This window comes from Triturus cristatus, chromosome 10 (assembly GCF_964204655.1).
Source record: "Triturus cristatus chromosome 10, aTriCri1.1, whole genome shotgun sequence".
Taxonomy (NCBI): Eukaryota; Metazoa; Chordata; class Amphibia; order Caudata; family Salamandridae; genus Triturus; species Triturus cristatus.
Genome location: NC_140593.1, coordinates 781,634,149 through 781,650,122, shown reverse-complemented (window position 1 = coordinate 781,650,122; position 15,974 = coordinate 781,634,149). Strand labels below are relative to the sequence as shown.

Here is a 15,974-nt window from a genome sequence, read left to right as displayed (position 1 = left end):
ATTTGGTGCCCTCCTTGCATACTCAAGTTCAGACTAGTTCAGGGAGCCGTTGACTGCCACTCTGGCGCAAAACTGGACAAAGGACATGGCAGTATCGGCCACACTGTCCAGCCCCTCCTCAGGGAGGGACTCCATAATCATACCCAACCCTTTCCTTGGGGTACTTAAGAGCTTACCTGTGGGTTGGTCCCTAGATTAATTTTGGGACAAGCTTCAGATCAGAAACCACTTCATCTTTGACCGTCTGGTTACGCTGGACTTTGCTCTGGGAACCGTGACTTCAACTGGGAAGACTCCTGCTGCTTCTATTCTTTGTCCTGCTAGTCTGCTGCAATATCTGTGCCTGTGCTCCATACAGGATCCTTACCAGGCATGTGGACATCCAAGACACCTGAAGGAATCTCCATTGAAGTGAAGGGGCCACTTTCCTGCATCTGCAGGGACCGCAACACAGCTGACTGGTCTGCTGATCCTGGGCGCCCATGGGCTCTGAAAGGCTCAGCAACTCAGGAGGTGGTTCTACAACTCCCTCTAGTCCTGCACTGTTTTCTCACTGAGTTTGAGGCCAGAATCCCTTGTCTGGATCCCTGGAACAGAACACCTGTCACCACGTCGACTTGCTGTTGCCAAGGTCTGATGACTCTTTCTGATCTCCAGACTCCAAGAAGCTCCAACCTCAACGCATCTCCTGCAACCAAGATCCCCGCCGACATAGCATCCTCTGCACCGTGGGCCTTCATCTGTTGGTGAGCTGCTTGAGGTTCTCTAGCGACTCCTGTGCCTCTAGCCTGTGGGTCCTCTTGAGGGTTGTCTTAGACTCCAGTGAGCTCCCCTGCTCGCTCTGGCCTGCCTAACTTACCTGCTAGCGGTGAGTCACTTGGACCTTGCTGGTGCCGACACTGCACCCCTTTCTTCAACTATGTTGTTTGCTGCTGTCAAGGCTTGTTGGTGCCCCTGCCAGTCTCTGACCTCCTGACTCTCAACATCCAACGTGGGCAGCTCGTAAACGGCTCCTAGTCTTCCACAGTGTCGCCTGGTCCACACAGCTGCAATTTGAAGGGCACCGTCTACCTCGCCTGTATCCCTTACATCGGTCTTCCATGCCTCCTGAGTGGCATAGACTCTGTCTCCTCTGCTTGCAGATTCTTCTCACCTTGAATTCACCTTTGGGTTCCACCGGACTCCTTAGTAGTCTTCTCCAGCAGCACCTTTCGTGAAGTCCTCCATTGTGGTCTACAGCGGTTTCCGACGTCACTTGACTCCTATGCACCCGGCTTCTCTGATATAGGTATCCTGGTTCCTGGGGTATACACGGGTAGGGTGACTCTCCAACCTTCCATCTTCAATGGGGTATCATCTGGGTCTGCTGGGAAGGGTCATTTTTCTTTAAAACTGCAACCGCGACTCACCAATTGACTAACATTGAGTACACAGTCGTGTTCTCACACTGCACGTGACCTCCGTGGGGTTCCTAGATACTCACCTTGGGTGGTTCATTGGGATCCAGGCTCTTCTTGGTCCACTCGTCTTGAGTCGTGGTTCGCATTCCACTATTTTAGTATATAGTTGTTTATTTGTGCTACTTACGTGCTCTAGTTCTTAAGTATTGTTTATATCTCCGGGTAGGAGATAATACATTGTGTTAGTGTTTGTAATAAATACCTATTTTTATAACTACACTGTGCGAGTCTTTCTCACTAAACTTATACCATCAGATTAAGTACTGGTAAAACAAGCTGCTTTAGTCTCTCCTGAACTAAGCCTGACTGCTGCTCTCCACAGCTACCACTTACAAAGCTTTCTAAGGATGTCTAAGACAACTAAAATCTCCATAAGGGTTGCCTGGTTTAATGCAGGGTGCTACACTTACATAAGTGTGCACCATATACTAAGCCAGCCTCTCTCACCCTGCATCTCTGGACATTGCTGGAACTGCAGGGCATTTCCCTGGTAGTTGAACACCTGGCAGATTTCCTGAAAGCCGGGGCAGACTAACTCATGCCTAGCTGATAACAAATGGTGTCTCCATCCAGAGGTGGTGCAAGGTCTCTTTTCAGAAGTGGGAAGAGCCTTGGTTAGGTCATTTTGCCTCCACAGAGAACTTGCTATCAACTGTTTTGCACACTGGAGTTTCCGCGACGGTACTCACTCAGCGATTTTTCGTCTTTAGTGGAGCTCAGGCTTCCTGAACGCCTTTCAGCCTATACCACTGCTGTGCGGAGTGCTCAAGAAGATAAGGAGTGACCAGGCCCAAGTCACACTTGTGGCTTCAGATTGGGCACAGAGAGTCTGGTATCCCGAGCTTCTCCAACTGAGCATCATCCTCTGATCAAGCTGCCCCTTTGGTTGGATCATCTGTTGCAGCAGCAAGGGAGAGTCCTCCACACAAACCTGTCAACTTTGGGCCTTCTTGCTTGAAGAATGAGCTGCAGCAGTTGACAGCATTCGATCTTTCTCCTGAAGTCTGTGATGTTATTTTGGCAGCACAGCGTCCCTTTATCAAGACACTATGCACCTGCAGATGGCAGAAATTTGTAAAATATTGTTCAGAAGGGTCGATTGCTCCTCGTCCTGCTTCTGTCTCAAGTCCTTCTCTTTATTTTGACAATTACTCAGCAGGGCTCTGCTCTGGGCACTCTTAAGGGGTACTTTTGGCCTTGTCTGCCTTCTTGCGGCTGTCAGATCAATCCTCTTTATTTAAATCCCCTATTGCAAACAGTTTTCTTCAGGGGCTAGTACATATGTTCCTACTTTTCCCATTCATCATGCCTTAGTGGGACCTTCATTTGCTTCTCACCTTCCTGATATGCGCTCTATTCGTACCTCTGCATAACGGCACCCTCCGGTGGCTGTCCATCAAACATCCTTTTTAGTGGCAATTACTTCTGTCAGGAGGGTGAGTGAATTGCAGGCTCGGTCATCCAAGCCTCCTTACCTGACCATCCTCCTTGATAAGTCGGTGCTTCGCACTAGGGTCTCTTTTTATCGAAAGTGGTAACACCATTCAACGCTGGGCAATCGGTCACTTTGCCCACATTCTATGCTCCTCCACACCCCTGAAAAGAGGAGGAGCCTCTCCACCATCTGGACCCCCAAAAGAGCGTTGTTAATCGACCTTGACCCCACTAAAGAGTTGTGAGTGGATCGCCATCTCTTCGTGGGGCACGTTGGACCAAAGAAAGGTTGTATGGTGCAGAAGAAGACTATTCAAAACATACCCCTGTCTGTGCACTCCATGGCTCTGCGCTCCTGGTGTGGTTTATTAAAAGTAACTTATGTCAACTCGCCGAGGTGGCGCCTATATAGGTGACCCGGAAGATGCAAACGTCACGCAGAGCAGACTGATGCCACCTATCGTTGTCCCTAGCTATTGTTCGAGCAAAAGTTTTCACGATTGAGCCGGACTCCTGGGATAATCTAAAGTAAGGTGTCTGCGGCTAGAGTGTCTGCCTGATACGGCATTACCGAAGGTAAGTGACTTTTCAGTTAGCCACACAACTTCTTTACAGACTGCTTTCTTATAATGCTTTTGTGGCATTTCCTAGATCTGCATCCGCTGCTACTGCAGCGCTGATAGCAAAGCGGGAAATGGGATTGAATAAAAAACAGAATTCAATTGGACATTTTACGTACCAAATAATGTTATCAAAGGTAAGTGTTATCTGCAGCATTACTTAGGGAAACTTAAAGGATACGTTCTCATGGCAATAGTAACTGTGGAGCAGACATTTTGAAAATAGGTTCATATACTTGTCCTTTCAGTTCGGCTCATGATTTTTTGATTTGAAACCCTGAATAGGTCTTTCTGTCAAGAATTGTTTGCCCTTGGTTAAATTGACGGTTTCCTTTTTCTGTTCCTTAGGAAATAACTCTATATCCAGACAAACATGGGTGTGTTCGGGACTTACTAGAAGAATGTAAAAAAGCTGTAGAACTTTGTGAGAAGGGATCTGCAAAATTAAGGTATGTTACTTAATGAAAGAATTCATGGAAACTGGTATAGTTATGTAAAGCCATTTTGAGGATGTTCCTCCTCAATTCATCAACTGAAAGAAATATCTATATTAGTCAGAGGAAACAAAGATTGTGTAGATTTTATGGTACTCAATAGCTTTTTCCTCAGAGATCGATTCTGATGGATACTAATTACTGAAGTTTCACTCACTTAAAATATCTCCAAGCACTAGATATGATGTGGAAAATGTTTACCCAAACGTGGCTTTCCAGTGTTTGCCAGATGATACTGCACGACTTAAGTCGCAGTATTGAATATGAAGACTACTTTATACAGTGCTGCCTGGCATGATAATACAAGATACTTTTTTGTTTGTTTTACAAGTTTGGAGCTCTGTTTCAGTTTTTTAACTGATAATTTACAGCAGTCCTGATTTAGATGTCCCCTCGTAACATACCAGCATTTAAGCTCTGTAGAAGATGTCAAAAGCAGGTTCTCACTGTAAGAAGACAAGTTATCCTTCTAATGTGGTCTGGCACTGACTCACCGGAATTAGCACTCGATTACCCATTGGATGAATATTTATAAATGGGGCTGAGTCTGTCGATCTGATAGACTTCTAGCCATAGCTATGTTATCTTACAATAATCTGCAGGTGTCAGGTTTGTATAGATATTTCTGATGGATATATCTGCCTGTGGATTCCTTCCCTTTTGAATTACCCCTTACACAGCATTCCACAGAAACGCTTCATAGCTCTCCCACATCGACGAGGACGTCCCAATGGAACTGCTCTGCTCGCAAACTCCGCGAGTCGTCATTGGAGCTATACAAGTACCTCGTTGGCGTGCTGACCCCAGTCCCCTTTTTCCGTGCTGTTGATGCTCAACGGTTTTTCTAGAACTCCATTTCTTAGTAGTTTAACATTGTTAGTCGTGTGTAATTGTAGCAGTGCACTGCCTGCTCAGGAAAGGTTTGGTTTTAAACCTTGTAAGGAATGCGGGGGTCATTTGTTAATCACGGACCCCGTAGCCCCTCCCCCACCCGTGATTGTCTTCAGTGCCTGTCTTATGACATTCAGGGATGTTATTTGTGTCGGTGTACGAATCAGAAGGCCCTCAAGGAGAGGCAGAAGAGGAGCTGGAGAAGGACAAGATCGAAGTCCAAGTAACGACTCCGCACACCTTAAAGACGTCTAGGAAGCATAAGAAGCAGCGTCATGGATCCACACGTCGCTCTTCTAAGGGCAAGTTGCCAAAGGCGGGGTCCCCAGCTAAATGGCATCACAGAAAGGATGAGGTCTAGCCTTCCCTCTTAACCTGAGGTGACTCCGGCTCGTTCTCCAACTCAAAGGGGCTCTCCGGCGCCCAGGGAAGCGATGCCTTTGCCTCCAACCGCTCCACCCCCGGCTCCGGTGTCTCCAGTGGTGCCTCCAGTGGTGCAGCCAGATCCAGCCTTAAACCTCAGGCTGTTACTGAGCAGTCTGTATCAGATTCATACCCACCCTTCCCGGCTCCTCCTTTGCATTTCTTAAATGCGATGTATGGCAAGATTGCCAGGGCGGCTAACTCTTCTGGTGCGCCTGTTGGCCCCATGGGACTGACTACTGTCTTTCAACATGGGATTACCACCTCATTATGCCCAGGCACCGTTTATGCCGATGACCCGGAGTTGTTCTCTCCCGACACCCGAGGTTCTCGACGCGATACCATCCCAGGAGGGAAGGATTGAATATTCTCTGATGCAGTCTGTCTCCGGTCTGGTGCCTTCCTACCACTCAATCTTCAGAAGGCAGCTGATCTTCTGGATTTGCAATTGCCACTGCAGAGATTAAATCAAATACCCGGACAGGTTCTTCACTCTCCATCTGTGACAGAGCCTCCGCTTCCATTTAATGAGGTTTTGACAGAGCCCATACTAGAAGAATGGCAAAAACCTATGTCTGCCCCAGCAGGGTCCAGATCGTTGGCAAGGCGGTACAAAGTTGCGCCTGGGGATTCAGCTTTACCTACGCACCCTTCTCCTGAGAGCTTGGTGGTTCAGGCGTCATGCTGTTCGAAACAATCTTCTGGCTCTTTTCCATCCACACCTGGAGCTAGGGGATCAAAAAAGATGGAACAATCGGAGAAGAAGGTATTGTTATCAGCCAGTATGGCTTCAAAGTCGACCAATGCAACATGCCTACTGGGTCGCTACATCCATGAGTTAATTGATTCAGTTAAGGAGGTGATCCCTAAACATCCAGACAATGTCCAGGGCCACTTTGCAGAGGTGCTGTTGGACTCAAGTTGCGGCCCGTCAGGTTATTCAATCTGGGCTTGACACAGCTGACTCTATTGATAGTGATTGGTTCCTCAGTGGCAATAGGAAGCAGGCCTGGCTGAGTCTACTTTCTCTCCAGATGTTCAGGCCACCCTTTTGGAGTTAGCCTTTAATGGCTCTCGCCTTTTCGGAACCAAGGCGGACTCATTGCTACAGTGCTTTAAAGACAGTAAGGCCACCATTAGATCACTAGGTCTGCAGTCTCAACCTAGGCTTTGGTTACCGAAGATTTTGGGGCTTTGGAAAGGCTACTCCATTTCGGGCGCAGCAGCAACAGCAGGTGAATTCAAGGTATAGATCATACAGAGAGAAAGGTATAGGTTGTCTGTGAGGCTCAGCTTGCCAACAAGTCTCCTCCCCTGTTCCCCCCAACTGGTTCCGCTGGGAAGCAGCTCTAGATTTCCCATCTTAGAGCATTTTCGACCCGTGGGAGGTCGGGTGTCCCATTTTCTACGAAATTGGATATCTGTTACTTCAGATTTCTGGGTTTTGGACCTTGTAGAAAATGGATACTCCTTTCTTTCCAGGAGTCCCCCCCCCCCCCCCCCCCCCCCCATCAGAGTTGGTGTTCAGAGGACCATCTGTTGGTCCTGCAACAGGAGGTACTATCGTTGCTACAGAAAGGTGCAGTAGGGGTGGTTCCGGCGCAGGAAAGGGGTCAGGGATGCTACATCCGGCATTTTCTGATCCCCAAGAAGGACAGACTTTTGAGACTGATCCTGGACCTTAGGATCTTGATTTTTTTTATCTCAGGCAGGGGAAGTAAAGCTTTTGACCAGGTTCTTTTGGCGCTGCAGGAGGAAGACTGGATGGTGTTGATTTATTTACAGGATGCATATTTTCACATTCCCACATTGAAGTGGTATCGGATGTATGTCTGTTTTATCCAGTATTAGGGGTGTCTTTCATAGATTCACATGCCTGAATCATTCCCCGTCGTCGAGACGGGAGCCTCCGGTACATAAAAAAGTAATGTCCTATAGACATACATAGAGAAAAATAGGCCTAAGGGCCTCCCCTTAGCCGCCTATCATAGTCCTTATGTAAAAAGGACCAAACTCCTAGAGCCAGCCAATCAGCTATCACCTCCCTCTAGAACCTTCCTGGCAGGAGCCTCAGTCCCTCAGATTTTCTACCGCACGTTGTGCTAGGGAGTCTCCAGCCTGAGTTCTCCTCAGGATTCCTTTCAAACCAGATTATTCACGATTTTTGGTGACTTTCTTCTTCAGGATTTCAACACTGACTACTTCAGGCCTCTTTTTGCTGCAGTGAGTTTTTATTTTATCTACAACTCCTGGCATGTCTGACTCCCAGAGGAAAGCCCTTTTCAGGGCTTGCTCTTCATGTGGGAAGAAGAGGCTTCATGTGGACGACAAGCATGAGCTATGCTTGTATTGCCTTTACCCGGACCACGTCCCTAAGGACTGTAAGATATGTAGGTCTTTTCCACATAAGACCTTGAGAGACAGGGAGGGCCGCCTGCTTATCTGGCTGGACAGGCTTAAGGACAAAGACAGTGTGGTGTCCTCAGAGGCGAGCTTTTCCGGAGCTTCTGAAGTCTCCCTGAAGAGGCCGAGAGTGAAATCTCCTGGCCCCTCAGACGCTCCTCCTAAGAAGACGCACAAAAAGTCTTCAGAGGCAAGATCTTCGAAATCTTCAGCGTCTGGTAAAGTCTCTCCTACTTTCAAGAAGCCTTCTCTGTCGGCCTCAAAAATTGCGACACCATCCTCTGCGCAAAAAAGGCCATCAGGACACGTCTCCACAGCAACAACGACGGTGTCCACGTCCACAGCGGCGTCGGCCCGCTCGTCGACGACGACGACTCCATCATCATCGTCTGCAGGTACCCCTATCTCGTCTATTATACTTTTGAAACCGTCGTCTAAATCATCGTCGACGACGAAGATGGTCCCGTCGAGGACCTCGTCGACGAGGAGCCCTCCGTCGACGGAAGAGTCGACGACGAGGATATTGATGACGAGCGCGTCGACGACGAAGGCATCGTCGACGAAAGCGACGACGAAAGCGTCGACGACGAAAGCGTCGACGACTGAAGCGTCGACGACGGAAGCGTCGACGACGGACGCGTCGACGACGGAAGCGTCGACGACGGACGCGTCGACGACGGACGCGTCGACGACGGACGCGTCGACGACGGACGCGTCGACGACGGAAGCGTCGGCGTCGAAGGCGTCGACGACGAAGGCGTCGACGACGAAGGCGTCGACGACGAAGGCGTCGACGTCGAAGGCGTCGACGTCGAAGGCGTCGACGACGAAGGCGTCGACGACGAAGGCGTCGACGTCGAAGGCGTCGACGTCGAAGGCGTCGACGACGAAGGCGTCGACGTCGAAGGCGTCGACGACGAAGGCGTCGACGACGAAGGCATCGACGACGAAGGCATCGACGACGACTGAATCGTCTACGACCACATCGTCGACGAGGACTTCGTCGACGAGGAAAATATCGTCGATGGGGACGCCGTTGGTGACACCCGAGCCGTCGACGGGAACGTCGTCGTCGTCCGTGGGACGGAAAACCACGGCGATTTCTGGGCAAGGATCTGCTTCCAGACCACAGATTACCCCGGAAACAACATCTCCAAGTAAGGTCCAAACCAATTTACCTCTGGAGATCCTGCAGAGTGAAGAGTCCGAAGAAGAGTTCTTCCAACAGGCTACTTCCCCTTCCGAGCTGTTTGTCAAATGCCAAAGCACGGACGAGGAGCAGGAAGATTCAGGCGCGCAGGAGCGCCCCGTCCAGGAACAAGTCCGCACGGAGGTCACCCCAATGGTCTGCCTCCCTCTGGCAATAGTTAAGGACCTCAAGTTCCTTATCAGGGATTACAAACAACGTTTCCCGGAACCACCAAGACAGGATACAGGGGTCCCAGTGCCAGCTACAAACACCCCAGCGACAGCCCCAAGGCAATCACGGCCGGTAACGCAGGTCTGCCACGAGCCGCCACCTCAGGTGATAGACTCAACGGATGAGGAGGCTGAGGAGATGGAGGAAGGCGAGGTCCAGGGAGACCTGACGGACCAGGATGACGATGAGCAGGAGGACTATGTAGCATCTTCACCACCTTCCCCACAACCGCGCCAGGCGGATTCACCACCTGTGGATATCGGGGGTTTTCATAAGTTAGTGGAACGGGCTGCGACGCGGTTCCATATGGTCATGGAGTCGACGGAAACCGAATGCTTCCTCCATGACTTTAAGGAGCAGACGAAGAAGACGGCCAAATCCATCCCTATCATTGACTTCCTCTGGGACCAGGGGAAGAAGTTGATGCTGACGCCAGCTTCAGTTCCTGCGGTCGTTCCGCGCCTGGACAAGAAGTATAAAGCACCGTCCACGGCGCCAGCTTGCCTGACTGGCCACCCGAAGCCAGATTCGGTCGTGACCCAAGCGGCCCAGAAAAATTCTCGAAACCCATCCTCGCCTCTGTCAGCACCACCAGACAAGGAGGGCAGAAAGTTAGACACAATAGGCAAAAGGTTTTCAACCACTTCGGCAATGACCATCAAGGTGGCCAATTCCATAGCCCTTTTAGGGCGTTATAACCGCCAACTTTGGGAGGATATTGCCCCATACTTAGCAGAACTTCCGAGTGCCGTACAGGATGAGGTGAAGGCACTCCTTTCTGAAGGCCAGTCTTCTGCGGCAGAGATCATCGACTGCGCCATAGATGTAGCCATGACAGGCTTCCGTCAACTGGCTGGGGCTGCAGTCCTGCGCCGCCAAGGATGGCTCAAAGCAACATCGTTCAGGCAGGAAGTGCAAACGAAGGTGCTAGATATGCCCTTCGATGGACAGCATCTATTCGGAGATAAAATTGATGAGGCGCTCCAGGCCATTAAAAAGGACACGGACACGGCTAGAGCGCTTGGAACCTTACAGGCGCGGAACCAGTCCTTTCGGGGCAACAAGTCTAGAGGTCAGTCTTCCTACAGAGGATCATTCCAGAATAAGTCCTCATATTCGTTCCAGAATAAGACCCAGTACCAGCAAAAGCAACAGCAGGGCCGACAATCATCTTACGGAAGATCCAATTTCAGGGGTAAGAACCAGAAAAGGGGCACAGGCGGACGCCAGTGACCACTTACTCCAGCCAGTCCAGCTACCATCTTCTTCTTCACAAATTGGAGGAAAATTGACCCATTTCCTAAAAAATTGGCGCATCATCACCTCAGATCGTTGGGTGCTCCAACTTCTCAGATTCGGCCATTCCCTAGAATTCACTGCCATCCCGCCTGCAACCCCTCCCCGCAAGTCTCCACACAGACATCTGCGGCTGCTGCTCCGGGAGATATCGGAGATGTTAAGGAAGGGAGCAATAGAGCGAGTTCCATCAGCTCAGAGGGAGAAGGGTTTCTACTCCCGTTTCTTTCTGATACGCAAGAAAGAAAAGAAGTGGAGGCCCATCCTGGACCTCAGAGCACTCAACTCCTTCCTAAAGAGTCAGTCGTTCAGGATGGTGACGCTCCAAGAAATCCTAGGCATTCTGGAGGAAGGAGACTTCATGACATCCTTGGATCTTCAGGATGCTTACTATCACATCCCGATACTCAAGGGGCACAGAAAGTTTCTACGTTTCGAAGTGGCAGGACAACACTACCAGTTCAAGGTCCTTCCGTTTGGCCTCAAATCCGCTCCGCGGATTTTCACCAAGTGCCTTTCTCCTGTGGCAGCTTTCCTACGTCAAATGGGTCACCAAGTTTTCCCCTACCTAGACGACTGGCTGGTCAAGGCGCCTACGGCCGTAGGCGCAACCAAATCCTTCAACGCTTGTACCAATCTTTTCCAACATCTAGGATTGACGCTCAATCTTCAGAAATCACATATATCCCCAACGAGAAGCATTACCTTCCTCGGGGCTACCTTGAATACGGAATGCGCAAGAGCATTTCCCTCAGACGAGAGAAAACACAGGATCATATCCCTGGCCAAAACGGTGCAATCAAGGAAATCCCTGAGAGTTCGCACCTTCAAGTCACTCCTGGGGATGATGTCTTCCTGTATACTACTCATCCCTCACTGCAGGCTGCGGATGCGCCCTCTGCAGGAGGCTCTTTCGAGCCAGTGGACTCAGAGTGCAGGTTCGTTCGAGGACATCATAAGCATAACACCGCAAATATCCAGGAGTCTCGACTGGTGGAAGGATACCAGAAACCTCTCGAGAGGACTACCGTTCCTGCTGCCAGCAGCACCACTGGTGATCACCACAGATGCATCTCTAGCGGGTTGGGGAGCTGTCCTTCAGGACCTCAGAGTCAGCGGCAAATGGTCGGATCAGGAGCAATGCCTCCATATAAATCTGCTGGAGTTGAGGGCTGTGTATCTAGCTCTGCAGGCCTTTTTACCACGCATCCAGAACTCTCAGGTGCTCGTCAGGACGGACAACACCACGACGATGCATTACCTGAACAAACCGGGAGGAACGCGTTCGCTCACGCTATCGCGCGAATCGCAGAAGATCTGGAACTGGCTTGTTCTCCAGGGGATTACGCTCAGGGCGGACTACGTCCCGGGAAAGGACAACACCATTGCGGACGCCCTAAGCAGGCAGAAATCTCTCTCCCACGAATGGGAGCTCGACGACAGTGCACTAACACACGTATTCTCGGAATGGGGAGCCCCAAGAATCGACCTGTTTGCCACCAGGGAGAACGCCAAATGCCCAAGCTACGCAAGCTGGCATCCCCAACCGGAGTCGCTCGGAAATGCCTTTTCCATAGGCTGGTTCAGCGTATTTGCGTACGCTTTTCCACCGTTCCCGATGATTCCCAGGGTCCTCAGGAAAATGAAGGCGGAGCCCTGTACACTAATTCTGATCGCCCCGTGCTGGCCGAGGCAGCACTGGTTCTCGGACCTTCATCGCCTCTCCATCAGGACGCCGATTCGTCTAACACAGCTCCCGAACCTACTGACGATGTCCAACGGGCAGGTGCGATACCCGAACCTCCAATCGCTCAGGTTATCGGCCTGGCTCCTGAGCACAGAGAGTTCTGCCATTTGAACATCCCGCAGGACTGCAGGGATGTGCTAGCAAAAGCGAGGGCTGACAGTACCAACAAAACCTACTCCCTCAAATGGAAGCGCTTCTGCGTCTGGTGCTCGGAGAAGGGCCTGAGACCACTTCATATCACACCGGAGCAGATATTGCCATATCTCCTGCACTTGGCACAGTCCGGATTAGCGCATGCATCCATAAAGGTGCATCTAGCGGCGATTTCACGTTTTACCAGGACTTTTCAAGGCCCGTCTCTGTGGTCCAGCAGACTTGTTAAACAGTTCCTTAAGGGTCTTTATAGGTCCTTTCCAAGGCCCCGACGGGTCCCACCGACATGGCACCTCAACTTGGTCCTTAACCAACTCATGAAGCACCCCTTTGAGCCCATTCACCGAGCCTCCATCAAGTACATCTCATGGAAAACGGCTCTATTACTTGCGCTCACATCTGCCAGGAGAGTCAGCGAGTTGCAAGCTCTCTCCATTCAGGAGCCCTTCATGCAGTTCAAACAGGACAGGGTGGTGCTGAGGACAAATCCCAAGTTCATACCGAAAGTGCCTTCAGACTTTCACCTCAACGAGCCGGTGGTCCTACGCTCCTTCTTTGCCAACCCTACCACGGCAGCAGAGAGGACGCTCCATTCTCTGGATCTCAAACGGTGTCTTAAGTTTTATATAGACAAGACAAAAACCTTCAGAAAGTCTTCGCAGCTATTTGTGGCCTACAGCAGACCAAGGCTGGGTATGCCTCTCACAAAACAGAGCATTTCAAGGTGGATTTCTTCTGCAATAGCGTTCTGCCATGAAGGGGCAGGACGGCCGTTGCGAGACAGGGTGGAAGCACACTCCACCAGAGCGATGTCCACATCAGCAGCGCTGTTCGCTGGAGTGCCGATTTTGGACATCTGTAGAGCGGCGACGTGGAAGTCACCGCATACCTTCTCCAGACACTACTGCCTGGATGCCGAGCTTACGAGGGATGCGGCAGTGGGCCAGGCGGTGCTTCGCCATCTATTCCAGTGAGGTGAGCCTTCCAACATCCCGCCATCCTGGTATGCACATTCTTTACTGTTTTACTATTTTGATGTATGCCAATGTTTCGAACTGTTATGATAATGCTGTATTATCTCAAATACCTTTATGGCATGTTACATCAGAAATGTGCATAATGTATTGCTAACTACTCTGATTCAGGCATGTGAATCTATGAAAGACACCCCTAATACTGGATAAGAAACGCGTTACTTACCTGTAACAGCAGTTATCCAGTATTGGTGTCTTTCATAGATTCACATGCAACCCTCCCGCCTCCCCTGGAAGGACTCACACCTCTCTCTAACTATATTACGCCTACCTAGCTTGGTGCGTACGAAAATCTGAGGGACTGAGGCTCCTGCCAGGAAGGTTCTAGAGGGAGGTGATAGCTGATTGGCTGGCTCTAGGAGTTTGGTCCTTTTTACATAAGGACTATGATAGGCGGCTAAGGGGAGGCCCTTAGGCCTATTTTTCTCTATGTATGTCTATAGGACATTACTTTTTTATGTACCGGAGGCTCCCGTCTCGACGACGGGGAATGATTCAGGCATGTGAATCTATGAAAGACACCAATACTGGATAACTGCTGTTACAGGTAAGTAACGCGTTTCTTACGGTGGGATCTCAAGATTACCAGTTTGCTGTCCTTCTGTTCGGTCTTACATCCGCACCACGTGTCTTCACTAAGAAAATGGCTGTGGTAGCGGCACATCACAAGAGGTCTGGGATTCCTGTTTTCCACTAACTGGATGACTGGCTGCTCAAAGCAAGGTTGCCAGAGATGGTGCTGCATCATCTGTAAGCGACAATGCGACTGTTGTTCGACTTGGGTTTGTCTATAAATGTACCCAAATCTCACCTGGTGCCCTCTCAACGCAACCTGTCCTTAGGGGTAGTACTGGACACTACTGTAAGTCGTGCTTTCCTGCCTCCTCAGAGGATTCTAGACATCCACAGTATTATTCTAATGTTTAAAGATGGAGCGGATGTTCCAGTCCTTACAGTTCCACACCTTCTCTGTCTGTTTGCTTCCTTTATACTGTTGGTCAACCATGCACACTGGCACATGTGGGCACTCCTATGGGGCCTTCACATGCAGTGGTTTCAACATAACTGAGATCTCAGGGAGGTGGTCAGAATCTCCAGAGACACTGCAGCAGAGCTGTTTTAGTGGAGTGTTCCAGGAAGCCTGTCTCAAGGGAAGCCATTTCAACTTCCTTCTCCGGTGGCCGCAGTGATCAAGGATGCCTCCACTCTAGGGTGGGGAGCTGTTCTGGAGGTTAAGGGCCTTTGGTCTCCAGAGGAAAGATTGTTTCACATCAATCTTTTAGAATTGTGGGTGATAAGTTTGGCTCTCAAGGCCTTTCTTCCCTCCCTTCACAGCCCGTCAGTTCAGGTCCTGACGGACAACACTACCGTAATGTGGTACATCAACAAACTGGGAGGAGTAGGGTTGTATTGATGCAGAGAGGCTCTGCGACTCTGGTCCTGGGCTCAGGACCATCAGATTTGTGTAATTGCAAATGATCTGGCTGGGGTGCTAAATGTGCGTGAAGACAGTCTGTCAGCAATACTCGGCCGTTCACGAGTGGCGTCTTCATCCGGAGGTAATCCATCACATTTTCAGGATGTGGGGGTTTCCTTGGTTGGACCGGTTTGCCACTCACGAATGCGCACTGCCCGTCGTTCTTCAGTCTCCAGTATCTGATGTGCAGAACTTTAGGGGAACGGGTTTGTTAGATTGGGGCTTTCTGCTTCTATACCCTTGATTCCCTGGGTTTTGAGGAAGGTTCACCAAGAGAAGGCCCAAGCCATATTGATTGCCCCGGATTGACCAAGAAGGATGTGGTACACAGACCTACTTTACCTCTCATGGCATCCTTCGCTCTGTCTCCCTCCTCTTGCAGGGGCAGGTTCTAAAACACACGCACACACACTCTCACACACTCACTCACTACACACACTCACTACACACTCACTCCACACACACACACACACACACACACTCACTCCACACACACACACTCACTCCACACACACACACACTCACTCCACACACACACACTCACTCCACACACACACACTCACTCCACACACACACTCCACACACTCACTCCCCACACACACACACACACTCCACACACACACACACACTCCACACACACTACACACACACACTACACACACACACTACACACTCTCACACACACTCTCTCTCCCGAGCCTGTACCTTCCACCCACACACATACACACTCTCTCCCGAGCCTGTACCTTCCACCCACACACTCACTCTCTCTTCCGAGCCTGCACCTTTCACCCGCACTCCCTCTCCCACGAGCCTGCACCTTCCACCCACCCACACACACTCTCCCCCGAGCCTGCACCTTCCCCACACACACACACACTTGCCCCGAGCCTGCACCTTCCACCCACACACACTCTCCCCTGAGCCTGCACCTTCCACCCACACACTCTCCCCCGAGCCTGCACCTTCCACACACTCTCCCCCGAGCCTGCACTTTCCACCCACACACACACGCTCCCCCGAGCCTGCACCTTCCACCCACACACACACACTCCCCCGAGCCTGCACCTTCCACACACACACTCTCACTCTCTCTTCCCCGAGACTGCACCTTCCACACAC

At 50.6% G+C, this 15,974-nt stretch overlaps 1 protein-coding gene across 2 annotated transcripts in view; it reads left to right on the top strand.

Moving 5' to 3' along the window:
* Nucleotides 1-15,974, top strand: part of USP7 (ubiquitin specific peptidase 7) — a 1,511,465-nt gene that overhangs the window by 1,208,802 nt on the left and 286,689 nt on the right. For both annotated transcript variants that reach the window (XM_085628311.1, XM_085628312.1), the window contains exon 26: nucleotides 3,863-3,963. In XM_085628311.1, coding sequence (XP_085484437.1) covers nucleotides 3,863-3,963 — 101 coding nt within the window. The remainder of the gene's footprint in view (nucleotides 1-3,862; nucleotides 3,964-15,974) is intronic.